A 26,234-nucleotide genomic window follows, 5' to 3' on the forward strand; every position below is an offset into this window, starting at 1 on the left:
GACCCCCCCGTCCGCCCCCCCCCCAGACAGCCCCTCCCTGTACGAGACCCCCCCCGCCTCCCCAAACAGCCCCTCCCGCTCTCCTAGCGCGGACACCGAGTCTTGCCCCAAACTCCGCCCCCTCTCCCGGTTCCTACCCGCGCGGGGCGGGGCGGGGCGCAGGCCGGGCCGGACGGCTTTGGCGGTGACACGCGGCCCCGGAAGGGAGCGGGGCGGGCGGGGGATCCGGCGCGGCGGGGGCATGAACGGCTCGGCGAACCCGCTGCTGGACAAGGAGGAGCACGCGCTGCAGCTGGGCGAGAGCTTCGAGCGGCGGCCCAAGGCCTCGTTCCACACCATCCGCTGTGAGCGCCCCCCTCGCGGGCACCCCGCCCCGCCCCGGGACTCGCCCCGCCCCCGCACCCCCCCCCCCCAGTGTCACGTTCGATTAATCCGCTAATCGAGTAGTCGATGGAATTTCCATCGGGACTGGGCTAGTCGCTCAGGGGCGCCGCCCTCCCACGGCGGCTCTTGCCCAATTGGAAGGAAGAGGCGCAGCGGGGACCCTGTGGTGTGGGCGCTGCGTCCATCCCTGCTCCCACCTTCACCCTCGCCTGCCTCTGCCCCTCCGCGGAGACGGTGCTGGGGGAACGGCTTTTAGGTTTGCTGCCCCCAGCACGGCTCCTGCTACCCCCCCCCATCCCTTGGTGCCTCTGATATAAGCCTAGGCTTTTTCAGTAGTCAACTAGTTGCTTACATCCCTTACCCCCCCCCCCCATGTATCTTCCTCCTTAACCTACCCAGCTCCCCTAAATCCTCTCTGAGCCCTAGCCCCTAACTCTCCAGTTTCCCCTGCCACCACCCCAACTCTTGCGCACACCCTTTACCAGCTCCCCCTCCACTCTCTCTGCTCCCCTTTCCTAGGTTCTTGCCAGTTCTGTGGAAAGCAGCAACTTTCCGTTACAAATTTAGAGGGAGGGGGGAATAAAGTGAGGTTAATCTGAAAGTAACTCAAAATTATGGGAAGGGGAGAGCGCATGCACACAGAGGGCAGCGAGCTTCTTAGTGAATGTCAGATCAGATGATGTATCAGTTTAAATATTATACTGTGAAAGATGCAGGACTATGGTTTCACCTGAGAGAGTCTGAAAGAGGGAAACCACAGCCACCCAGTTTCTTAAGATTTATTGAAATGTCTATCAGAATCCTTCAATACAATGTAAAGAGCACAACATGTTGTCCCCTATTCCCTCCAGGAGGAAGCCTCTATCTCTGGATGAGTAATATTTAGCCAGTCTGGAAGATGAGTTTTGAAAGTTTTCAGATGATACCAAGTTTGATAGCTAAGTTTGCAGATACCACAAAGCTGGGAGGGGTTGCAACTGCTTTGGAGGTTAGGGTCATAATTCAAAATGATCTGGACAAATTGGGGAAATGGTCTGAGGTAAACAGGGATGAAGTTTAATAAGGACAAATGCAAAGTGCTCCACTTAGGAAGGAACAATCAGTTTCACACATACAGAATGGGAAGCGACTGCCTAGGAAGGAGTACTGCAGAAAGTGATGTAGGGGTTATAGTGGACCACAAACTAAATATGAGTCAACAGTGTGATGTTGCAAAAAAAGCAAACATGATTCTAGGATGCATTAACAAGTGGGTTGTGAGCAAGACAGGAGAAGTCATTCTTCTGCTCTACTCTGCACTGATTAGGCCTCAGTTGGAATATTGTATCCAGTTCTGGACACCACATTTCAAGACAGATGTGGAGAAATTGGAGAAGGTCCAGAGAAGAGCAACAAGAATGATTAAAGGCCTAGAGAACATGACCTATGAAGGAAGACTGAAAGAACTGAGCTTGTTTAGTTTGTAAAAGAGAAGATTGAGAGGGGACATGATAGCGGTTTGACAAGGTTTCACAAGGAGGAGGGAGAAAAATTGTTCTTCCTGGCCTCTGAGGATAGAACAAGAAGTAATGGGCTTAAACTGCAGCAAGCAAGGTTTAGGTTGGACATTAGGAAAAGTTCCTAACTGTAATGGTGGTTAAACGCTGGAATAAATTGCCTAGGGAGGTTGTGGAATCTCCATCTCTGGAGATATTTAAGAGTAGGTTAGATAAATGTCTTTCAGGGATGGTCTATAGTACTGGGTACTGTCATGAGGGCAGAAGACTGGAGTCGATGACCTCTTGAGGTCCCTTCCAGTCCTAATATCCTATGATTCTATTTTCTCAGAGTGCTTCAAGCTTCTCTGTTGGGGAAAATAGTCTACTTTTGCTCTTTTTTGCCTCTTACTATTAGGGATGTGAATGTTTTATCATTTATGTTTAACTGGTGGGAGCTGGAGCCTGGGAGCCTCTGTAAATGGCAGATAGCCTTATCTAGCAATAACATATTTGAAACAAGTTTTTACTAGGGGGCTACACCCTCTGCTCGCTGCGCTCTCCTACCCCCCTCTCTCTGGCTACTTTTGCTTTGCTTAGAGAGCTTGTTGACGCTGATTATGTCATTTTGTCACCCAGCAGGAGCATTCTGTCATCCAGCAGGAAAATCTTTTTTATATATAGAGAAAGATTTGTAATTCAAAGATTCAAAAATATACCCACCATTACCTCAAATGAGCAAAATTAGGCTCTTCTAGTGATAGAAGTCCTAGAAGTATACAGCTAAAAATACATTGGGGTTGTATCATTCTCACTTGCTTATAAGTCACTTTAAAGGACAATATCTGAAAGGATGAAGACAGTGGATCATATCTTCAGGAGAAACTACAGCTTTTGAAGTATTTAGAATGTAGTCATAGTCTGAAATAGCTTCAGATCAGATTATGCACTTTCTAAACTAGAATATTTTTTGTGACCACTGGACCTGAAAATTTAACCTGGGATCAATTATACTGATTTTCCCTCCTTCCGGCATACCACTGTAAGATCTTATAGACCAAAATTCTTCTCTCCTTTATAACATCCAAAAACTCATTTTCATCATCTCTTGGCTGTGAGGTTCTATAGTACTTGGACAGTTTTATATGCTTCTTAGCATATATGCAGTGTCTTAGGTGGCACGTGACCAGGATCCATGGCCCCTTCCCCAAGTCTGCCACTGCCGCTGCTGAAACTGACAAGTGACAGAGCAGAGCTGCTGGGGTGCTGCCGGGTTGATCCCGCAACGCCACCGCTCACCCCCCTGTTCAGCTCCAGGCAGCACCCCAGCTGCTCTGCTCCGCCCTGCCGCTTCCCCAAGTCTGCCACTGCCGCTGCTGAAACTGACAAGTGACAGAGCAGAGCTGCTGGGGTGCTGCCGGGTTGATCCCGCAACGCCACCGCTCACCCCCCTGTTCAGCTCCAGGCAGCACCCCAGCTGCTCTGCTCCGCCCTGCTGCTTCCCCAAGTCTGCCACTGCCGCTGCTTAAACTGACAAGTGACAGAGCAGAGCAGCTGGGGTGCTGCCGGGTTGGTCCCGCAGTGCCACTCCTACCCTCCTGCTCGGCGATAACTACTGCAGTCTGGGGGGTGAGGATCCTGCTCCCCTCCCGGAAACTCTCGGTGGCGGCGCAGGGCTTCCCCTGCCTTCCTGCAAAACGGCGGAGGGTTTGCCCCTTGCTGTGCTATTCCCCGCCCACCCCTCGGGACGCAGTGCGGGTCCCTCCAGACCCGTCACAGTCCCCCCCTGAGTGCCTCCCAATACTCCGGCATATCCAATAATCCGGCATCACCTAGGTCCCAAAGGTGCCATATTATTGGAAGTCTACTGTACTTGAAAACTGCTATCATGTCCCTTCTCAGTCATCTCTTTTCTAAACTAAACAAGCACAATTCTTTCCGTTTTCCCTCATAGCTCATGTTTTCTAGGCCTTTAATTTTTTGTTGCTCTTCTCTAGATGTTCTCCAATTTCTCCACATCTTTCTTGAAATATTGTACCCAGAACTGGATACGGTACTCCAACTGAGAGCGGAAGAATGACTTTTCATGTCTTGCTCACAACACTCGTGTTAATGCATTCCAGAATCATGTTTGCTTTAGCTTGTAGTCCACTGTGACCCTTAGGTCCCTTTCTGCAGTACAGGCAGTCCCCGAGTTACGCGGATCCGACTTATGTCGGATCCGCAGTTACGAACGGGGCCCTCCCTCTCCCTGGTCTCCAGCAGGGAGAGGAAGCAAAGCGGCGGAACACGCGGGCAGCGGACAGCCCAGACGCGTCTGGGCTGTCAGCTGGCCGCGTGCTCCGCGGCTTTGCTCTGCTTGCTCCCCGTCCCCCTGGTCTGCAGACCAGGGGGACGGGGAGCAAAGCAGAGCAAAGCCACGGAGCCCGAGGGCAGCAGGATAGCCACGGCGCGTCTGGGCTGTCCCGCTGCCCCCGTGATCCGCTGCTTTGCTCCGGACGCCTGTGGTACAGCAGCTGGGGCGCTGCTGGTTGGTCCCGTAGCGCCGCTCTGGGTGCCACTGGACCAAGCCAGCAGCACCCCAGCTGCTCTGCCCCAGGTGTCCCCAAGTCAGCCGCTGCTGAAACTGACCAGTGGCTGACTACAGGAAGCCTCTGCCCCGGGCTTCCTGGAATCAGCTGTTGATCAGTTTCAGCAGCAGCTGACTTGGGGATGCCTGGGGTTATTAAGTTGAATCTGTATGTAAGCCAGAACTGGCCTCCAGATTCAGCCGCTGTTGAAACTGATCAGTTTCAGCAGCTGCTGAATCTGGACGCCAGTTCCGACTTACATACAGATTCAATTTAAGAACAAACCTATAGTCCCTATCTTGTACGTAACCCGGGGACTGCCTGTACTCCTTCCTAGACAATCATTACCCATTAGAGGTAGTGGTAGAAGCCTACAGATCCTGACTTTCTCAGCAAAGGGTGTCTGCATGTGAGGTTATGCTGGGCCCACAGTATTCTCCTTCTGTCAGACAGAGTCCTGAGGTCATGATGGCAAGTCCTCCACAAATTGCTCAGTCTTGTAGTTAACAATCTGTTGAGACGTGTGGAGCAGTTCACTATTTAGAGTCAGAAAGTTTAAGGCCAGAAGGGGTAACCAAATCATCTAGTCTTGACTCCTGTATTTCATAGGCCACCAACATCCACTGACTAAACCCAACAACTGAACTTAGACCATTGTTTTACAGCCCTCCCCAGAGACTAGTCCGTTTTGTGCCACAGGCAGAGAAGAGGAGGAACCACAATGCCTAAGAACTCTGCAAAAGCAGAGAAATGACTATGTGAGACTATACCCGGGTAATCCTGGCAAGCATTGGCTGCTTGTTTCAGACTGTCTTCAGACTCAAATGTCACTGCATTGGCTATACCTGAGTCACACAATGAAGCTTTTCCTTAACAAGAAGGCCTAAAAACTTACCATGATTTATGGATCTGGTGTTTGCAGAACTAGACCTATTGTGCCTATGCATTAGCCCTTCTTTAAATAGTAGCATTGGTCCATGTTTTACATTCCTTCTAATCAGAAATAAAGCAGGAGATGTTATCTCAGAAAAAGAGAAACCATGGACACTGTAGAACAATTTAGATATGAAATGTATTTAATATCGTTTATCTTCCTATTCAGATGATTTTAAGCCAGCATCCATAGACACAACTTGTGAAGGGGAGCTCCAAGTTGGTAAGGGAGATGAAGTAACAATTACACTGCCACATATTCCAGTAAGTTTACTTTGTATTATGATGTAATTTGCCATTTGACTTTATAGCAAATTTTCATCCTGCAGTTTTAGTGTCTGCTAGTCAGGTATATTCTGGTGTAAATAGACTTGTATCTATCCCCTTCATTTTTTTATCATGAAGCTAAAACAAATGAGTCGAATGTTTGCACTGCCCTATAGTACTAGCATTTCAGTGTATAATTCCAAGAGAGAGCTGTAAAATGGAGTAAAGTGTTATTTCTGTAAAGGTCCAATCTACTTTGCTTATAATTAATCCCTTTGAAGTACAAGAAGATTTTTAATCCTAACTGGGGTCCCACCTAATTTCCATCAAGTTTTAGTTTTGCATTTAAGTCTGTGACTTTGATTATCCTTGCAAGATCCAATTTTTCAGAAAACTAATTGTAGGCCTTTGGTAAAACTCTGCACAGCTTCAGTGACAGAAAAACAGCATTCTGCACCCTCACTCTGCAGAAACTAGCAGGGGTTCCTACTCAATTGCAATGAGGTTAAATTCAATCACTCTACAAATTATATAGCAATGATTTATTGTACAAGGATGATGGACAAGTGACAGTAAAGAATATGGCCCAATGATTGTACACAATTCTGTTTAATAAATAAGTATTGAAACAAAATAAAAATTACACTTGAGCTCTGGAACTGAATTTGTATGTTAGCTGAAGCTAATGCTAATTACCAGTCCAGCAAGCATGAATATATAAACATAGATAGTTTTAGTGTAGAAAGGCATCACGTTGGAATCCAAGTGGCAGATCCTCCATTGAATAAATCTAGGTTGGAGCTGACAATTTACACCAGTTAATTTATGCCCCCAAGAAAGTTTTCTACATAATGTTACCTTCTTCACTCTTAATGTTAACTCAACTTAACCTATAAAATATACTAAACTTGTTGAAGTAAGTCTGAGAGCAGAGAGCAGCATAATTAATACCAGTAATGCTGCCTTTGAATTAGAATATTCCCTTTTGACTGGGAAGTATATTCCTATTTGAAGTGAATGAATTTCTAGTGCATCCCCTTTCTACATACCAGTTCTGATATTATTTTTAATGTACTGTTTTATGAGTCAGGGACAGCAGGGCAGTACGGATCATGTTCGGAAGGTCCTCCCCTTGTCTGGCAAATCCCCTTGTTCGGAACCAGTCAGGTCTGGAGCAGGGTCGGCCCACAACATTTTGTCACCTGAGGCGAGGAGCTCAAATGACGCCCCCATACCCCCTCGCTTGGGCCAAAACTTTGAAAGGTCTCAATTCTGCCTTCTTCCTATTCTACTCCTCATGGTACTGTTCTGCTACCTATATATGCACCAGCAGCAGATACAATTTTCTACACTCTGGGTCCTAGTTGCAGTCCCCCCCCCCCCCCCCGCCACACACACACACAGAGTCTGGCACCTGAGGCAGTTGCCTCGTGGTAGGGCCAGCCCTGATCCTGAAGGTGCCAGACAAGGGAAGTCCAGCCTGTATTTGATGGTCAAATAATTGTTGAGGAATATTTTTTGTCTCTTGTTGTAGTTATCAGTTTTGTCATAATCTGGTTAAACTTTATCTCTTTCACTTGTTGGGGTTTTTCTGGCCTTTGTAACAGAGTAGCCTGTAAAGTAGCTTTTTGGCTTCCGTTGTATAGCATTTAAGTACTCCAAACTCTTTCATACCTGTTTAATTTTAAGCATGTGAGAGGGACTTTTTGTGTCTTCATTGGAACTTTAGTTTCTCCTCTGTTTCTCAGCAAAGATTATACTTTTCTTTAAGTTCCAGGTTTTCCACAGAATAGGAATGGTGGGATAGACGCTTAGAGCAGTTTCTACTATATTGGTGTTTTATGTTTGTCTGACTTCTCTTTATCTATCAAGAATGAGTAGGACTTTCAGCTTATTTTGTATTACTTTCAATCCTTTTTTACTTTTCAGTTTCTAAATGTAGTAGTATTGAAATGTTGTAAATATCCGTGAAGACATTACTTTAGGAGAATATGATCTTATCCAAACTGGAACCTCTCTTATTGTAACAACTCTGAAGAATCCAATTGTAGACAGTCTGTAATAGTCAATAATTATTTTAGATTTATACGTGTACCTTATTTTTGATAGTGCTGAGAGTTTAAAATTTTAGTTTCAGTTGGTTAAGTGTGAAGACATTTTATTCTCAACGTTAAGAGTGATAGATGTGGGAGCTTGTGCTTTTGTGCACTGTCCCTAATTCAGGATTCTTCATGAGAACATGTGTAAAGATTGCCTTCTGTTCTCTGAAGCAAGCACTCTCTTCTTCAGTTGTAAGAACTGTTTGCTTTTCTGTGTATCCATATAGCTATTGTATGAAAGTAGTCATTGTTAATGTATAGTGTGTGAAATTTGCATCATAAGACAAAAGTGTTGCTTTTTATTTGATGGATTAAATATAAAGGCAGTTTAAATGAAGTACATGTAGGGTACACATACATTTCATCATGTCACAGATCTACTGAATGCATTACTAGATTTGTATTCAGTAGCTAAACCCAGGATTTTCAGAGCTGGTAGAAGTATCAGGGAGGTTTCTGATATTTGTCATGGCAAACTAATAAAATTCAGTTATTACCCTGATGGAAAGTAGAACTACAAATGATAGTTACCAAAAGCTATGTGTGTTTATCATGCCAAAGCCATATAAAATGAATAAAAGCATAGTATAACTAGCGAGTGAGGAGGAATTGGATGTAATACGATGTGTTCATCCCTTCTTTAAATGCAGATACACTTCGAATCCAAAGTAAATGATAGTTTCTTGATATTGTTCAGAGGCACGCATATATTCTTTAGACTTATTGTATAAATTATCTGTATAGTGTGAGTATAAATAAATGAATGTGTGCTTTTTCCTTAATCACAGGGTTCAACTCCACCAATGACTGTGTTTAAAGGAAATAAAAGACCATATCAGAAGGACTGTGTACTTATTATCAATCATGACACTGGGGAATATGTGCTGGAAAAACTTAGTAGTAGCATTCAGGTCAAGAAAACAAGGTAAAACTGGGGCACATGCAGTTAATAAAATGAATTCTTGCTAGAGAGTCACATTAACTTTAACTATTTCCATGCATTTTGTAAATTTATTATTACTGTTTAATTACTGAGTTTCCTGGACTTTGAGGTGAATTATCATGCCTAACTATGGACATCTCCATTGTATGTACATAGCAGACAGTACAGAATTAGTAGATTCTACCTCATTGAATGGTAATTATTGTAGTTCATGGTTAGACAATGTTGATGGTATAAGAGTTTAGAAGCTGGTCAAAAGACTGGATGGCTTTCAGTAATTTCTTTCTGAAGCAGAAGCACGTGATAACCTGTCAAGTGGAATGGTGAAGTTGCAAGTAATGGACCAAGAAACTTCCTGTGGAAGTCTAATTATCTATATTAATTAGAGTCAGGAAGCATGGCTGCATCAAGATGATAATATATAAAACAGACCTTTCAAACCTTTCATGGGCAAAAATTCTGAAAAAATGAACTCTGGAGAAATAAATAGTATGGTGGGCAATTGCCTAAAAACTGCTGAGATCAGAACTTCTAACTGATCTGATAGCCATACTTCATTTTCAGAGTGTAATTTGTGTATCGTTCACATAAAATATTTTTCTGAGTAGTGCTAATATGTAAGTACCTGAAGTCTCTGAATCAAGTTATTTTTGCAGAGAGGAATGCATGTTAGTTGAGTTCTATAGAGCAATGGTGTCCAACACACTAGCCACATGTGGCTATTTGACTGGTTGAGTGTGGCTGGTTGGCTTGAGCAGTGTAGCTAGTTCTCTACAGCGGTAGCCACTATAGTGGCTACTGCTTCAGAACCGGTTGGACACCATGGCTAATAGAGCATGCTGTTAGTAAACATTTTTTAAAAATATGAAAAAAGCCTGTATTACTGCAGCTGCAGAAACTTTGAGTGAGAGCTCACTATAGTAATGCAGGCTTAGGATCAGGCTGGTAGCTAGGTCAGAGATCTCCAAAGAACAAATCCAAGCTGCTGTAAGTGTTGGTAGTGACTCAGTAGTTGCCACACTTTTTTCTGACTCAGTGCCTTATTAGTGCATGAACATAGCGTTCCAAGGCACTGGGCTGTTAAAGGTCACGTCGTTCAGATGACATATAAAACTGTTTTATGATCACCTTGGTCTTTAAAGATCACCTTGGTCTTGGAACTCTTTGCAAGAAAAGTGGTTTTATTTAGTCTTAAATTCAAAGTGGAGTAATTCCATTCTTCACACACAAATTCTTCCTATAGTTTCAAGAGCATAAATCAATATGGTTAACAATTCTCTACTTTTATATACCAACTTTCATTGGATGATGCAATGTATGTAATCAAAGATGATACTTCCTGTTGTAAAATTCTGGCCAGACTTGCTGTACATCTTCTAATAATTAGCTGCATTTCAGTGATGAATAAATATGATCCCTCTGTATTTCATTTCTAAATGTTTGTGAAGAGCTTTGGAGCCATTCAGGATGAAAGGTGCTCTATAAACCTTTACTGCTGACTGACTAGAGAACAAGACATTGCTAAACCTTATATGTATTTGGAGCACAGTTAGTAATGGTTTCACTCTGCAGTCACTTCGTGGCATGCTTCCCAAGGAAGGCAGTGGTGATGCTGTGTACCAGAGCAGTGTAAGTTTTTCCTAATTAACCGTATAGCTCCACAGGATGCAAAGTAAACTTACATTCAATCTAAACTCATTAGATATATATTAATAAAGATCTTACTGGAACAAATGAGCACAGTTCTGCAGCACCATTGACTGTTTTTTTCTGTTGTTTCAGAGCTGAGGGCAGCAGTAAGATCCAGGCACGAATAGAACAGCAGGCTGCTCGAGCCTCTCAGCCTTCTTCACAATTCAAAGCTCCATCCAAACCAGCAGCTGGGCCCAAAACCTCCCCTTTGAAAGACAACCCTTCACCTGAACCTCAGCTAGATGACATTAAGAGAGGTAATGACGGGGTTATTTTTGTAATCTGTTGTTTATAATTGTTCATTTAGAAAGATACACAAGAGCTTTAAAGCATTAAAGGATGGTACATGACTGCTGGTTTATAATCTGTATATCTCATTTTAAGGATTTTTAGTGAAATATCTATTTTTTTTCTGTCAATGTAGTCATCCAAATGCCCCCTCAGGTATGTCCCTCTTTACTCATATTTTAATCTCTTTCAGACTGTTTCTCCATAAAAATAATATTAACTCAAAAGATGAAAACCATCACAGTTGGAAGGAACAGAAGTTGATTGGCTATCTCATCTGGCAGAAAGGCTTCATATCTGAGATTCATCAAGTAATTAGATAGGCAGCACATTTGCTCTGTGTGAGCCACACTGCCATGTAGTTGCTATAGTTATTGTACATAAGGCCCTACCAAATTCATGGTTCATTTCACACTCATAGGATTTTTAAAATAGTGTATTTCATTATTTCAGCTGTTTAAATCTAAAGTGTAAGTGTCCTGACCCAAAAAGGAATTGTGGAGGGCTTGATATAAAGTAGACTTAATCCATCTTTGCAACCTCCTGATCATAAGATACTTCAGGGGCTAGGATGCCCATGGTGTAACTACAGGGGGTCCTCACTATAAGTCCAAGATACGTTCCAAAAAAACTTGGATTTATAGCAAAACAGTTTAAAGCAGGGAATTTTTTTCCCGCAGCTGATTTCCATTTAAGGAAATTGTGGGGAGTGTTTTGCACAATTTATAGCAGAGAATGGGAGGACTTATAACACATCAGTTGCTACAAACATCAATGACTTTAGTGTGGAACGGATGTATACCGGGGCGACTTATAGCAGGGACCCCTGTACCACAACTCTGGGAGCTTCTCTAAATTATAATGACCATGGTAGGCTGCCCTGGGTGCTACTGTACTGTTTAGAAGTTCACAGCATCCCGTGGCCCCACACAAGACAGGTCTATCCCTCTGTGGCATGCATAAGGATCTTTGGGAAGCAGCTTTAGAGCTGTCTTTGCAATGCTAGCAGCAGGGGACTCTTCTATCTGGTTATGGGGGTCGGGCCTCTTTATGCCCCTGCAGCCTTTTTACTCAGCATCAGGGGACTAGAATACAGGTGAGACTCTCATGCATTATGAATACTTATCTGCACCTGATCACATCTCACTGTGCAAAGAGAATGAATGATTGTATTGTGGTATGTACAGGAAAAAATTGTTGTCATATTTGTAAAGCATGCTTAATCACAACAGACACATTTTTAATAATATTGACATAATTATGATATCCAGTATCTGGGAAAAGTATGGGAATATGTGTTGCTAGAAAACTATGAATTTAGTATTTAAAATGTGCTTTAAAGTGCAATTGTATTTTGAAAAATTACTCTAAAGATGACCTAATGCAATTGCATATTTGTTGTCTCCTTTTGTACTTGTAAATCACATTTGCTGAATTTCAGTGTAAAACATTTTTTCTTTATGCCATCTCTAAATTCAGCCTTTCAAAATCAAGTTGTTTACTTCTGTCTAGTGTGCCAGGGGACTTATGGCCTGATAGTGCCAAATGCTGAGCAGCGCCAATTCCCACTGGTGATATTGGGTATTCTAGGTGCCCAGTGCATTTCAGGGACTTCTAGATCAGAATTTTTGTTGAAAGGTGTGAGGAACAGATTAAAATACATTTTAGCCATTGACAGCAAAGAAGAGGAGCAAAAAGTCCCTATACTTAGATATGGAAGTAACCAAATAGATTTGATTTATTATCAGTTTTAATAATGATAGCACCTAAAAGAGCCCCCGTTAAGAACCAGGACCCCATTATGCTAACCACTGTACATAATATATCCAGGAAGTAGATTTGTTGATAAAGAAACCAGTGATTTCTTCAATATAATTTTATTTTAATCCAGAAAATCTTGAATTGATTTCTCTGTGTAGAACAGGAAGAATGTTTTTGTCTCCCTTATTCTTTTAAGTAAATCACTAAATCTGAGAAATCAAATGCACAAAATATGAAAAGTTATAGTTCCCTCAGTCATATTAACTTTGCCAGATGGCATGCACTCATTAAGGTATGTTAACATATGCTACATAGAGAGAATATATTAATTTTAATACTATATTCTGCATTTCCTGACTCTTGAGGCCTCTTCAACCTCAATATTGCATTAACATGGCTTGTTTGTTTGATCTTAATGAATGAAAAGTATGCTAATAAGCATTTGACTTTTCACAGTTAAATACAGCATGTAGACTATTAATGTAATCATCACACAATTTAAAAAAAAGCAAAGGCACCAGAACATTAAGGCATCCATAATGATGACTACACTAAAGAATGTCTTGATAGAGCAACATAGCAGACAAACAGGAAAGTAAAAATTGTGATATGAATATCTCAGTTTTGTTTTTCTTTTGGACCTTGTCTTGTGGTTGACTCAGGCATCATCTTTGACAGGCTGAAGCAACTGGGATTCAGTAGGGCTTCCTGAAAGTCCTGTAGAAACTCTACATGATACATTTTAATGATATAAGAACAGTTGTGACATCCACAAAGACAACATTTTCTTGCCTGCACAGATGAACAATTTAGAGTATTGGGTGTGTGGAGTTTAGAGAAAAAAGTAGAGATATCTGAAAGAAATCTGCAAGCCCAAGAGACAGCAATTGATTTGAAAAAAGCCCATACCAAACCACTTCTCTCCTTTCCTAAGTGCTCTTTTGCTGCTGCTAACACTTCCACCTTCCCATCCCTATTACCCAGGCTACAGTGTTGGTGCCATTTTCTGTTCTTCTCCACACACATCAAGGATGGCAACAAATCTTGCCACTGTTTACTCCAAGACATCTTTTCTTCCCCTCCTGATGGCTAACACACTCTTCCATTCTTTAATCATTTGCTGTCTTGTTTATTGTCCTCACTCACGCGCTTGGCATCCACATTGCATCTTTTTATTCCATCCTAAACTCAGCAGACAAACGATCTTCCTTTCCCATCAGTTCATTCACTTGACTCTCTGATTTATTCTATTGGCTCCCTCTTGCCCACTGTATTCAGTTCAAACTGCCCATACAACCTCCTCTCCAGCCACCTTCTTGAATACTGTCTCTTGTTGCATGCCTCCTTACCTCTTCCTTACACCTGTGATGCCATCTTCTACCCCTCTTTCCCTCCCTTCTATCATCCTCATACCATCTCCCATGGTGCCTCCCTGTAATCCTAACAGACCCTTTATGCCATCCAACATACTGGCATCAGAATATTTAACCAAACAGTATCTTGTAAGGTATGCATGAAAACTCTTGACATGATGGTCAATAGTATTATTGCATGATGTACGAATGATTACTGTGTAAAGTATTAGATCTGTACTAGAAGTATCTTCTGAAAATAGTCAGACCAAGCAATTTGGATAGAGCTGATGAACAAATTTGTTGTAAGCAAAGGAATGTTGTTTTGTCAGTTTGCTTGGGTCTCAGCTGTAAATTGAGCAAGGTGAGGCCGGAGTACATTTTACATCTGATGTAAACCAACTGAGTAAGCCAATGAAAAAAGTCAGTGGATTAGAGGATGAGGAAGACAGCATGGCATCTACACACCTGGAGGGAAGAACTGTGTCTGGGTTTACTTGTCAAAGAATGCATTTCAAAGGCTTACTTCACTATAAACATAAGAGGCGAGAACGCTCTTTTCATCCATTTCTTAGGGGACCATACCCCCTGATTCTGTGTGTTGGATCTTAAGAGAAACTGGAAGGGCTGTAAGTAAAAAAGTTGTTTAGGCAAAGGCATAACTAGCTAGAATTAAATTTTAGGCCTTAGAAAGAATGTTTTATTTTGTTGGTTTGTAACCATTTCCTATTATCTCTGCTTAGTATCATGGAAGTCTCTGGTCTTTATTCATAGACTTACTTTTAGTTTTATTGAAAACCACCTTGTTACTGTTCTACTGAAATATAGAGTGATTCCTCAGCTAGCCTAACCAGCTGGTGTGCATACCGTCTCTTAAGACAGCATACTTAATTTCCATGAGTATCCAGTGATGGGGGCTGGACACTTCAGAGAGAGATCTATGGGGAACTCAGGAACAGCGGTTCACTGATTTGTTACCTGCAAAGCAAAGTTAAGACTGGCAGAATCTCAAGAACTTTGCTGGCAGGGAACTCCCATGCAGGCTGATCTCCGGCCAGTCTCTCTTGCTCAGGCAGAGGGTAACAGTGGCTTACAGTTCTTGGCTGACTTGAGAAGAGCACCGCACACCGATGTTGGAGGGCTCTCCCAGTCTGTGTGCCAAGTTGCCCTAACTCCTCATTCAAATCTTCTACAATGAGTTGCTTCTTCCACAAGGCTGATAAACAGGAAAATGGGGGGAAACCCCTTCCTCTGGTTCCCAACATGCATTTTCTTTGTCCATTAGACTCAGTTCTTTGAGTTAGAGACTATGCAAATGTTTACCGTGTTCATTTTTAGTGGCAGGGAGTAGTTATAAATATCAGCTCCATTGATATAAAGTATCACTTGAGGCATGTGGAAAATTTACAGAATCAAGTTAGCACAAAATATATTTACTCTTTGGAATTTCTAGTTTCCTTTGGCTTTATTTCCCCAAGATGCTCAGTTTAAACATTGAGAAGAGAGCTTCTAAACCAGAAGGTTGCTATGGGATTCTAGAAACGTGTCACTTGGAAAGAAATTGAGAACCCAAATTTGGGAGTGCTCCTTGTCTGTATCTCAAACTCCAGCAGGAAATGAAATTCTAAGAGCTGCAAGAATAAGTGGAGAAGAGACTGAGAGAGAAAGAAATCACTTTTGAAAGATGCATTATTTCCTGTCATCATCCCCGTTATGTAAATCCAACAGAAACAGATGGCATGTTTTTTTTAAACCTAAAAGATTGAACAGAAATGGCTGTGTCACAGGGTGCAAGTCCAGTCAACCCTTCTCAGGCACTAGTTGTCCTCCAAAATCAGCCTCAGATAGACCTCAGGGTTGTGCAGCACCCATGTCTTTATTCACCTTAGCTTGTCCCACCACCAGTGCCAAACTGTATGCAGTCTTTAAAGAGTTTTTCTCTTACAGGTAGAATTGGTCTTCAGCTAGGAGGCCTGTAGCTCCCTCCCTTACTGCTCTGTCTCCCCCTCTCTTCTGGCTTTCTCAGCCTTAATAGCCCTTGGCTGCTCAGGCTGGCAGGTGTTGCCAATCCTCAGGCCAGCGTCAGGCCTTTTCATCAGCCCCAATCTGTTCCCCTTGATAGGAGCTGACAGGGAAGGGGATAATTGGGTGATCTTGCACCAGCACCCTGCTACAGGCTGTTTTGCAAACAGATGAACTACAGGTAACATAACTGGTATGTTTTGCTTCGGCAGCCAAATAGCAAAAACAACCTTCCCATCCCTCATGAAATACAATTGGATTTAGACAGTCTATTGCTCTGCTGTTAGGGTTGCCAGATGGTTTCAACAAAAATACCGGACACACTTGGCATTACATCACAATCTACATTACATCTTATTTAGAAAATACCGGACATTTATATTTTCTCATTTATATTTTCTCAATTTGTTTCCCAAACAGAAAGCTCAAATACTGGGCTGTCCGGTTCAAAACCAGACACCTGGCAACCCTATCTGCTGTATAGGTATAATATTGTTTTTTCTTTTCTCAAATGTCACTGACTTAGAAAATGAAAAGTAACAAATTTTAAATAGATCAAAGGAAACTTTTAGACGGTGCATAATTACCCAATGGATTTCATTGCCAAAGTACAGTGCTGGCTTAGAGTTTAGCAGATTACTTTCATCTCCATTCCTGACCCTGGAGGGCTGTTATATCATTGGGCAGCTGGAACCCTCTCCTTTCCAATCAGATACAATATTTAGCCTTAATCCTGCAAGGAACAGGATCATGGACTTTAATATCATGATATTTGTATGTATAGAAAAAAGCTATTCAAGATCATTTTGGGAATGCTTTAAACAGAAAGGGTGGTCTTAAAAGTGCCAGTTCTGTGGATGCTCCAATTTTTTAGTAATGTGGAATATTCAAAGTACACAACAGTGATGTAATTTCAGATGACTAATCGTAATCACTAGTAGGGATGTCAATGAGTAGTTGACTACAGAATTAACCTATAAGCTTATGCTTATTGCTTAATCTTGTCGACTACTTGCATTCTCTCCCTGCCCCATGAGAGGCTGCCACAAAGCAGCCACTATCCACGGCAGGCCTGGGCCTGCCATGGGCAGAGGCTGCTTCGTAGCAACTGCTCTGTCTATGGGAAGTGGAGCAGCCTCTGTCCACTGGGAGCTCAGACCAGGGCTACTGCCAGATCAGCCTCTGTCCACAGAGGGCTCCTTGCCCCTGCTGCAGCAACAGCCTCTGTCTGTGGGGACCCCCATGGACAGGGGCTGCTGCCACTCCACGCTGCTGCCTCTGATAAAGAGGCAGCAGCTCAAGGTGGCAGGGGACTCCCTGGGAGTGCGGCCAGGAGTGCATTAGTTGCCAGCCCCCCCCCTGCGGAGTATCGAATGGTCATGTAACCGCAAAGTTTTGATGTGGTTACACAACTATTCAGTTACCCGATATCTAACATCCCTAATCCATGGTAAGTAATGTGACTGTTCTGATATGACTTACATATTACCATTGGAACCACTAAAATGTATGCATGGCAAATCTAAAGAAGTTCATAATTTTGTTGTTATAGTCACCTTCTCTCCTAATTGTAACTGTCTTTTGTGGCATCCGATACCATTTTCAAATGAGCCTAAATCCCGCTGATTTTCCAATAGTACTTAGGCTCCTAAGCCATTGGATGCTTTTGAAATTTGTACCCATTATGTCAGCTGTTATACCTTGTCTCCAAGAGATTTACATTTTATGCCTGTTTTGCCTGTGAAGTGCCTGGCACAATGAGCTCTAAGTAAACGAATAATACTGTGAGGAATAGTTTTAAAAATAGAAAATGCATAAGTGGTCGTGAAAGAAATGAAGTTTAGAGAACCAATGATTATAAACCTCTTCTCAGATTCAGCTGCAGCACTTAGGCACAGTTGTGTATGTCTTTTGTTTTCCTTCCCTCCTTCTCTCCTTGTGGTTGAGAAGTTTGACTTGTTCATTGTGCTTGGCAAATTATACTTGACAAAGCTGTAGCATTTTAACATTCCCTCTCCGTTAATGTTTTCACCTAACACATGCCATCTTATTCCAGAGCTAAGAGCAGAGGTTGAAATTATTGAACAGATGAGTAGCAGCAGTGGTAGCAGCTCATCGGACTCTGAGAGCTCTTCTGGGAGTGATGATGAAAGCTCTAGCAGTGACGGTGAAGAGACTGCACGCACCTCCCCCTCTCAGCCACCACCCCAGCAGTACAACAACAGAAATGCTGTTGCTAATGGTACCAGCAGGCCACAAGGAAGCAATCAGCTAATGAACACTCTCCGTAAGTAAAGGCTTGTGTGTTGGCACTGTGGGAACCTGTGTGACACCACCAAAAGGCATAGACGGCTTAGATACAGCTGCAGAACATAGTTTACCAAATAGCTACCCCCAAGCAATTACATGCAGGCAGCCTGAAATACAGGGGAGAGAGACCTTCTAACAAAAAGCTCTATTTTATTTCTCATTTATTTCAAGGTATAGAGGCTCCTTAGATGTTAGGGGCTTAAGCCAAAACCCAAAAGACTCCCATCGGTATCAATGGGTTTCAGAGCCAGTCCTCAGTGTGACCGTGCAGGAAAGCTCCATCAGGGAGAAGTAGAATACACATGGGGAAGGAGAAGAATTGCTTTTCAAATTAATAGAAAAAAAAAATCTGAGCTTTTGAAATTGTGGGCTTGGGCGTTTACAGTAAAACTCTTCATGAAGTATCTGTGTATATGTGTCAGTTAGCTAGAAGTTGATATAGATGCATGAAGGACGTGGTACTAATGTGTAATAATCCATCAATATGTCATGTGGCCTCAATGTTGAAGTAGTTCTTGTATGTTTGTGTTGGGTTATTGGGACACTGACTGGTTTAATTTAATAGCAAAGCTATTAAACCAGCAGGAAAGTGTTACAGAACGTAGTGAGCATCCCCTTGTGACCACTCCCTGGGAGAGCTGGGAGGGGAATTCAACTCTGTGTGTCTCTGGATTCCCCTGGGTGGTTTAAACTTCTGAATCTGAGTGGGCAACAGTGCTGTTCCTTCTCTGGTATATTTCCTGGGTCCTGACTCTCTTCTGCCCCTTCTCCAAAATGGAGCTTCCTCAGCCCATCTGTTCTAGGTCACCAGGACCAGTGCTGACCTCTGAGATAACCCAGTTTTTCCACCATACTCCTCTCCCAGAATGCCATCCAAGAGGTGTGCAGCTTCTGATTACAGTTTAGCTCTCAAAAGGGCATGAAGGTGTTGCAAGAGGTTTTAACATCCACACCCTACACAGAGCATTGTGCTGTTTTACTTAATCATACACCACGTAGGAGAGTACAGCTCATACCAGATAATAAACCTCTTACACTGTAGTATCCCTCGCTAGTGTACTGTTCACTCATGAGTCCTTGGGGACTATCAGTGTGGAGAGACGCAGGCGGGCAGGGTGTCCCCTGTCTCACACAGGCTGTTACCTGCTGTCTTGTCTCTATATCCTGAGACCAAGTATAAGGGTGGGAGAATCAGGATTCCACCCTGCAAGAGGTAAAGGGATGAGGCCAGCATCTAAAGAGGGTGCATTCAGAGAGGTCAGAGGTACAGCTAAATTATGCAACACTCTTCTCTCAAATGTTTTCCCCTTCTACATTACTGTACCCAGCCACACTCATAGCTGCCCCATCTTTCACTGCCAGTTTAAATGCATAAAGAATGTGAGGCTGCGGAGGAACTATAGAGAGACCTGCTTCTGTGCACCATAGGAGATGGGCCAGGGTAAGGAGATTATGGCTAGTCAAATCGCTGAGTCTCATCTGTGGTTCCTCCATATGCTGTGTGACAAACTGGACCTAAAATGTATGCTAGGTGCCCATGGTTCTATAGCAGATTCAGGTAAATTCAAATGTGGAGGGTTTTGGTGAATTAAATATAAAAATAAACCATGCCATCAGTACAGGGTTGCTTGTATTATTTAATTTTATACTGAATTCAGTTTTTCATGCTATGTCTATATTTCTGTTGAACTGCAGGTTTTTGTACTGAAAAAATTGTGTTGTAAAAACTATCCAGCTCCAGCTGGGGAACCCAGACAGGTGTGAGATAGGGTTGCTGGGTTTTGGTACCTAAAAGGTAGTTGAAATGAGGTACTGAGGAGGTGGTTCATTTTCTTCTGCTGTCCTTACCTGGACAGGAGCAGTGGGAACATTACATTTTGGGGTGGTAAAGAGGCCAGCTGTCCCCCTCGGCCTGCAGCCTGTCTTGGGGCATCATCTTGGGGGCTGGCCAGGCTCCTTGGGCTGCCATCTGTGGCCTGCAGGTTGTCTGGGAGGGGACCCAGGCTCTGTGGGCTGCCCCTTGAGGCCTGCAGGCTCGGGGGGGAGACTCTGCTGCAGCCCCCCTGTCAGGGGGGCAGGCTCCAGGGGCTGCCCCCTCCAACGCCCCCCTGTGGCCTACAAGCGGTCTTGGGGGGTGAGTTAGGCTTTGGGGGCTGCCCCTGACCTCCTGCACCTCCCCCCTCACAGCCTGCAGGCTGTCTGGGGGCAGGGATGAGGCTCCAGGGCTGCCCCCTCCTCCAACAGGTCCCTCCCATGGCCTGCAGGCTGTCTGGGTGGGAACCAGGCTCCAGGGGTTTCTCCCCTCCCCCCAACTGCAGGCTGTTGGGGAGGGGAGACGTTCTGGGGGCTGCCCCTCCTCCCATGCCCTTCCCCCATGTCCTGAATACTGTCTGAGGGAGTGGCTGAGGCTCCAATGCAGCCTGCAGGCTCTCCACGAGGGGTCAGGCTCCAGGTTCGGGACAGGGGGGCTCCATACCCGGCCTGGATGCGGGCAAGATGGTAGAGCCCAGGCCCTGCTGCCCACTCTCTTTGTGCTGCAGCTGCCCCCAGTGGCCACTTAAGTATCATGTCCCACTTCTCGGTGCCCCTCTCTTTCGCGTCCCTTTGCTCTCTGCCCCTCCCTTTCCATGTTATCGAAAACAGTCTCATTCCCAACACTTCCCATTTTCCAGGCACAAACAAACCCTGACTTTGGGTAAGAGGAAGCTGCCTGCCAAATGTGGTGGTCCTACCTCTCACCATTTAGGAGGAGTTCTTGAACAAACGGACTGACAGATGCACAGAGAGACGAACTCACAGACAGATGCACACTACCATATAGATAGATAGAAGATAGATGAACCTCCATACTCTGAGTGTCCCTAATCAGGGAACACCTCTGTGTGCAGTCACACCCTCTTCCTCCCTCAGCTGTGGGAACGGTAGTGTAACGACAAACTATCCCTGAGGCTTTTCCCCCACCACTACCACGGCAGCAGGCGGTGGTGCCTAGGAGCAGCAGGTAGGCACCCCCGCTGCATTCCTCTCATGCCCAGACTCCGTGTGCTCTCCTTGGTCCAGCAGATTCTTGAATCTGGCATACCCTGTTTTCCAAGGTTGCTGGGTGGAAGAGGGTCAAGTGTGTAAGAACTCTCAAATATTATCAGTTCAGTGTAGAATGTCCATTGAAAATCTGGTACTGCTAATCATCCTTGATTAATCGAGTATATAGAGAGAAATGTGAAGTTAGCTAATTAGTAGACTCCTGAAAATCCACAGATATCGGCAGGTATCCGCATCCGCAGATGTGGATACAGATAAAGACCAAACTTAAGCACATTGAAGTTAGTAGGAATCTTTCCACTGACTTAGTGGGCTTTGAATAGGCCCTTATTTAGGAGTTCAGATTTATTATGCTTAGAATGTGCTTGAATTTCAAAGTCTGGATCCAACATGCATCCATGGATATTTCTGTAAGATGGAGACCACCTGTTCAGGGGAAAGCCTGCTATAGTGTGAAATAAGGTGTAATAGTGTAGTCGAATAACCAATAAGCAAAAGCTTATTGGTTAATGCAATCGACTACATGCATTTCCCTGCCCCCCCTTCCTCCTCCACCAGTAAATTTGTTAGCAGGTTGGCCAGCAGCCCAACTCTGCATGGCATTTCAAATTGGCAGCACAGCATGGAGCCCCAGGGTCAGTGGCGGCTATGTGCATTTCAGAGGAGGAATGCAGAAGTGCCTATCGACTAGTCAATGGAAATTCCATCGACTAGTCAGTTAACGGTTACTTAACATCCTTAGGGCAGAGCGGAGCTGGGTATCACTTCTTCCCCATCCCCCATGGAGGCTGACCTGGGCCCAGCTGTGCCCTCCCCAAATGTTTCTTTGCACCCCTAGGAGCAGCATACTCCACGGCTTGGGGAATCTCTGCTATATACTACAAAGACAGTGGAGGATTCTGGGCCTCCCTGCTTGTGACTGTCTGTGGGCCTCATGGCCCCTTGGTTTCCCCTTCCTCACTGACTTCTGAAGCAGAGCTCTCAAATAGAGAGCTCTAATATTCTTTCTTGTTTTAGCCACAGGCCTGAAGGGAGCAGTGTGATCAAATAGCCTGATATGCTGAATGACCCAGGCTATAGAACTGCCCCAAGAACAGCCCCTTCTTTACAACTGAAACTACTGCCTTTTGAAGGGGTTATTTTAATAATGTAGATGGAGCCAGGGACTTCTCTAGTGTCCTGCCCAAAAGCCATAAATGGCAGTTTGGCTGGGTGGAATTCCACAGCTGCTGCTAAGGGGAATGCTTCTTTCTGAACAGGGACTACAGGTTGAACCTCCCTAGTCCAGCACTCGCTGGATCCAGCAATATCCGTGGTCTACATGATTTTAGTTAGCCGGATGTCAACTTCTCCTGTGGCCATGTTTCCTGCCATCCCATACAATTTGTTTACAGCCACCAGGCTTGGCTCTCAGTGTTCTTTGCTGTTGTTTAGCTCTAATTTACCCTTAAATGTCTTCTAATAGCCCCCTAAGCAGTGGAAGTGTTGTTAATGCTGCTAGACAAATTGACCTCCTGTGCCCTGGCAAATTCTGTGCTTTGGCACCAGTCAGGACCCTGGGATGCCGGACTAGAGAGTTTCAACCCGTAGTACCTTTTATGATTGTGGAGTCAAGGAGACTCTTCTTTGCCTGGATTGGTCTTCAATAAACTCTGTGAAAACTTTAATGTTCTTGAATATGGTGAATTATTACATTAGACAAACTGCTGATTTCTGTTTTAAATCTGATTTAAATCTCCTGTTTAAATACAGTAATTTTTCAATGTGGATATAATCCAAGTATGAATTAACTTCTGGCCTGGTGGTTTTTGTTGTTTTTTCCCCCCAATAGGAAATGACTTGCAGTTGAGTGAGTCTGGGAGTGACAGTGATGACTAGGGCTGAGGTTTCTCGATTTCTGCTGCACATATATGAAGAACTAATTCATTTTTCAGTGAGTCTATTACTGATGCGGGGACTGGCATGGGAATAGCTCCATGCATGGAATGTGAACAGAGGTAATGTGTAACCCTCTGGAATATCAAATGTTGTCTTAGACACTGAGAAGGATTTTACTTTGTGTTTTAAGTGTATATTTTATGTATATTCTTTTCTTAGTCTTTAAATTTTAAATAGATATGTACAGTGGATGACTCAGTCTGTGTTCCTGTCTGTTAACAATCTGTAAAGCATAATGCAGATTCTCCTGATGTAATCTGAATGTTTCTTGTTCATAGGAGATATTCAGTACAGTAGTACATTAAGGAAAAATACATGTTTAGAACAGACATGAGCCAACAAGTCATTAAAAAACTCATGTGGGAGCTGGAGTGTAATCTAAATTTCATCACTAAACTGTCTTCTTCAGTTTGGGGCTTTTATAATGCTTATTGATTGCTGTTTATGGCTAACTGTGATGTGGGAGTGTTTTTAAACAGTTGTAATAGAAGTCATAAAATTGCCTCTTCAATCACTACCTTGTTGCACCAATGCCTTACAGAATGATTTTAAATGAAACTTGAGTTGCTGCCGCAATTGTTAAAGGAAACAATACTAGAAGCTGTTCAAATTACCTTAATAAACTAACCCTGCACAGTTGTGTATGCACACACACTGTGTATGTTTAAAATGGGCCCTGGAGACAGGTATTCTCTCAAAGTAACGTGCTTAGTTGTTTTAAGTAACAACAGTACCTACCTATGTAAATAAGAAACAGGACAACTTTCTCCAGTACATCACCCAATCTCATTTAATTCAGGTATTCAGTCTCTAACAAAAATGGTTTAAATATAGGATATCATCCATATTTAAATTACTCCAAAATCCTCCAGTAGGAACTGGAGAAAAAAAATATTTGCAACTACAGGGCTAGAGCCCACTGCTACAAGGTGATTACACTGAGGAGAAAAATAAACAGCTATCAGATGCAGTTTGAAGAAGCTCACTGTCTCCAGGGTTTCCTACATGGAGGTTTTTCCCAAGCTGCTCCTTGGTGTGGTCCTCAGGAGAGTCAATGGGCCTTCATTCTTCAGAGCAAGAGACATTTACCCCTCTAAGTTTCTGTTTGTTTCAGTTTGTGCTTACTTAGGACTTACATGAGGTGGTGCATGAGGTTGGTGCTGCCCACTTAGCACAGGGCTCAGTTTCAGCTGTTACCTACATGGCATTCGGCAAGAGGCAGTATAGTTCTAATTAGGGCTGTCAAATTATTAACAGTTTTAATCGTGATTAATCACACAATTAAAAACTGTAATTGCAATTAATCGTGCACAACTCCCCTTTGAAATGCTGCGGCGGCTTTTCAATGGGGGCAGTGCTGGATGGAGCCTGAGATCAGCTGGGCACTCCAGCTGATCCCTGTCTCTGCTTGCACTGCCCCTTTGAAGTGCTGGAGCGGCAATTAAGAGGCAGCGCAGCATTAACACCTGTGATTAACGTGTTAATTTTTGTAACTCGTTAATCCTGTCCTACGTGCAGGCATTAACATAGGTCAATTGACAGCCCTAGTTCTAATGTAAGCCAGGAAGTTCAAAGCTAAATGTTTTCTTGCCTGTGCTTTTCCTTATCAGTGGAAGTCTGCTGTCATTTGTGTGGTTTTGTTGCCCTATGGGTTAGGGTTTTTTTCCTTTAAAAAAAATGCATTGGGGGCCACTATGGGGATTTTGAGAGGAGGTTATACAATCTGCATTTGATATATGTTTAAATAGGGATTTTCTTGTACATATGTTTTTAAAAATATCTTGTTATAAAAGAATATATGTATGCATATTTTAACACAATTAAGAAATACATTGGGTTTATAACCAAAATAATTTGATTTTTTTTCCTCTGTGAGCAAAGGGAATACAGGTTGCTCTCTTCTAGCAAGCTGCAAAAGCTTTGGTTTTAAAATTTGGTATAGCAGTTATTTATCTGAATGTGTGTTTGCAACCTAATTAGTAGTAATGTTGCTTTCAAAATATCATCCTGAATTTCCCTTGACTTACATTTTAGATAAGCAATGAAGTATCTAATTGCTGTAACAATGCATTATAAGTTATTCAGTGGCTGCATTGTGCCTTCTAAAATATGGGGTATTTCATAGTATGTGTTCTGATTATTCAGAGATTACATGCAATTTAAAAGGGGATAAGACAACATACAATGGAATATACCAGATATTTCTATTATCATGTCTGAGATTCTGGTTGCCCATCTTTCCACTTATTCAAGAAATTATGGGCACACTAGCAGTACCAAGTTGACACACATGAAGCCAACGGACCTCAAACATACGTACCCCAAAAGTCAACTAAGGCCATAAATATATCCCATTCTCTCAGAAAGTTTTATGGCTTCTTGTATACCCTTGCTGTATTCCTTGATATTCCAGAAAAACTAAGAGGAAAATCCCATGTTCTCAGAAACCAGCCTTAATCAATTGACCTAAGAGGAAAGGCTGATAGGAAAATGTTCTCAGCCTGTGTCCTTTTCTCTAGGGTCAGAGAAATGGATACTCAGGAATAATACAAAGTTGAATTGCATATAATTATTAGAGAATACTGTGCCTAAAGTTTTATTTGCATAGTTTGCTTTATTACAGTTATGTAAAAAAAATTGCAGTGTAAAGCTTTTTAGTTTTTTCTCTTTTAAATTGTTTATTTAAATAAAAAATGAAGTTTAGCAATCCAAATGTGTTTGTGTTCTTTTTAGCTGGGAAACTATTGGAAGTGTTGCTTGGAGTTACTTGGAGTGGAGGATGTTTTATTTACAGCAGCTCTTCGTGCTTCATTACTTTGTTCACTGGGTTATGTATCCCTCTCTAGTGGCTGATCCAGAGGACATTAGTCTACTACTACATCTGCCACTCCTTTAGCTCAAGTGATAGAAGTTCATGCTTATTAACACTGGAGATCCCAGATTCAGCTCTCAGTGTGGAATCAGAACTTGGGTGATGGATGAATTATCAAGGGGAAAATTTGAGGCTGAACATCAGTAAACTCTTTTTGATTCAGATGCTGGATTATGAAGTAGTGTCTTAAGGGAGTCATTGGAAACAAAATTGCTTGGGCCTTTTCAGTTTAGTTTAGACAAAGCATGTATTGTAGGGAACAAATCCTGCACGGGCAGGGAGTTGA

General features: G+C 43.1%; 2 protein-coding genes across 2 annotated transcripts in view; one reads left to right on the forward strand and one right to left on the reverse strand.

Annotated features, from left to right (window-relative positions):
- The window catches only part of METTL6 (methyltransferase 6, tRNA N3-cytidine), a 14,370-nt gene extending 14,093 nt beyond the window's left edge, over positions 1-277 (reverse strand). The window contains exon 1 of the mRNA XM_075921942.2: positions 138-277. The gene's annotated coding sequence lies outside the window, so the exon portion shown is untranslated. The remainder of the gene's footprint in view (positions 1-137) is intronic.
- Positions 211-25,789, forward strand: EAF1 (ELL associated factor 1). The gene is made up of 6 exons (XM_075921943.2): positions 211-344; positions 5,532-5,626; positions 8,517-8,653; positions 10,454-10,620; positions 17,843-18,073; positions 22,970-25,789. Exons 1-6 carry the CDS (start codon positions 242-244, stop codon positions 23,014-23,016), a joined length of 780 nt encoding a protein of 259 aa, XP_075778058.1. The 5' UTR covers positions 211-241; the 3' UTR covers positions 23,017-25,789.
- Positions 25,790-26,234: the final 445 nt, after the last annotated feature.

Source organism: Pelodiscus sinensis, chromosome 2 (assembly GCF_052426305.1).
Source record: "Pelodiscus sinensis isolate ZL-2025 chromosome 2, ASM5242630v1, whole genome shotgun sequence".
NCBI classification, from domain to species: Eukaryota; Metazoa; Chordata; order Testudines; family Trionychidae; genus Pelodiscus; species Pelodiscus sinensis.

What these genes read in the sequence shown, in the direction of transcription:
- EAF1 (XM_075921943.2), top strand. Translation starts at nt 242, where the DNA reads ATGAACGGCTCGGCGAACCCGCTGCTGGACAAGGAGGAGCACGCGCTG. An exon ending in CTCGTTCCACACCATCCGCT is followed by an intron (nt 345 to 5,531) that starts GTGAGCGCCCCC and finishes CTTCCTATTCAG; the next exon opens with ATGATTTTAAGCCAGCATCC. An exon ending in GCTAGATGACATTAAGAGAG is followed by an intron (nt 10,621 to 17,842) that starts GTAATGACGGGG and finishes ATCTTATTCCAG; the next exon opens with AGCTAAGAGCAGAGGTTGAA.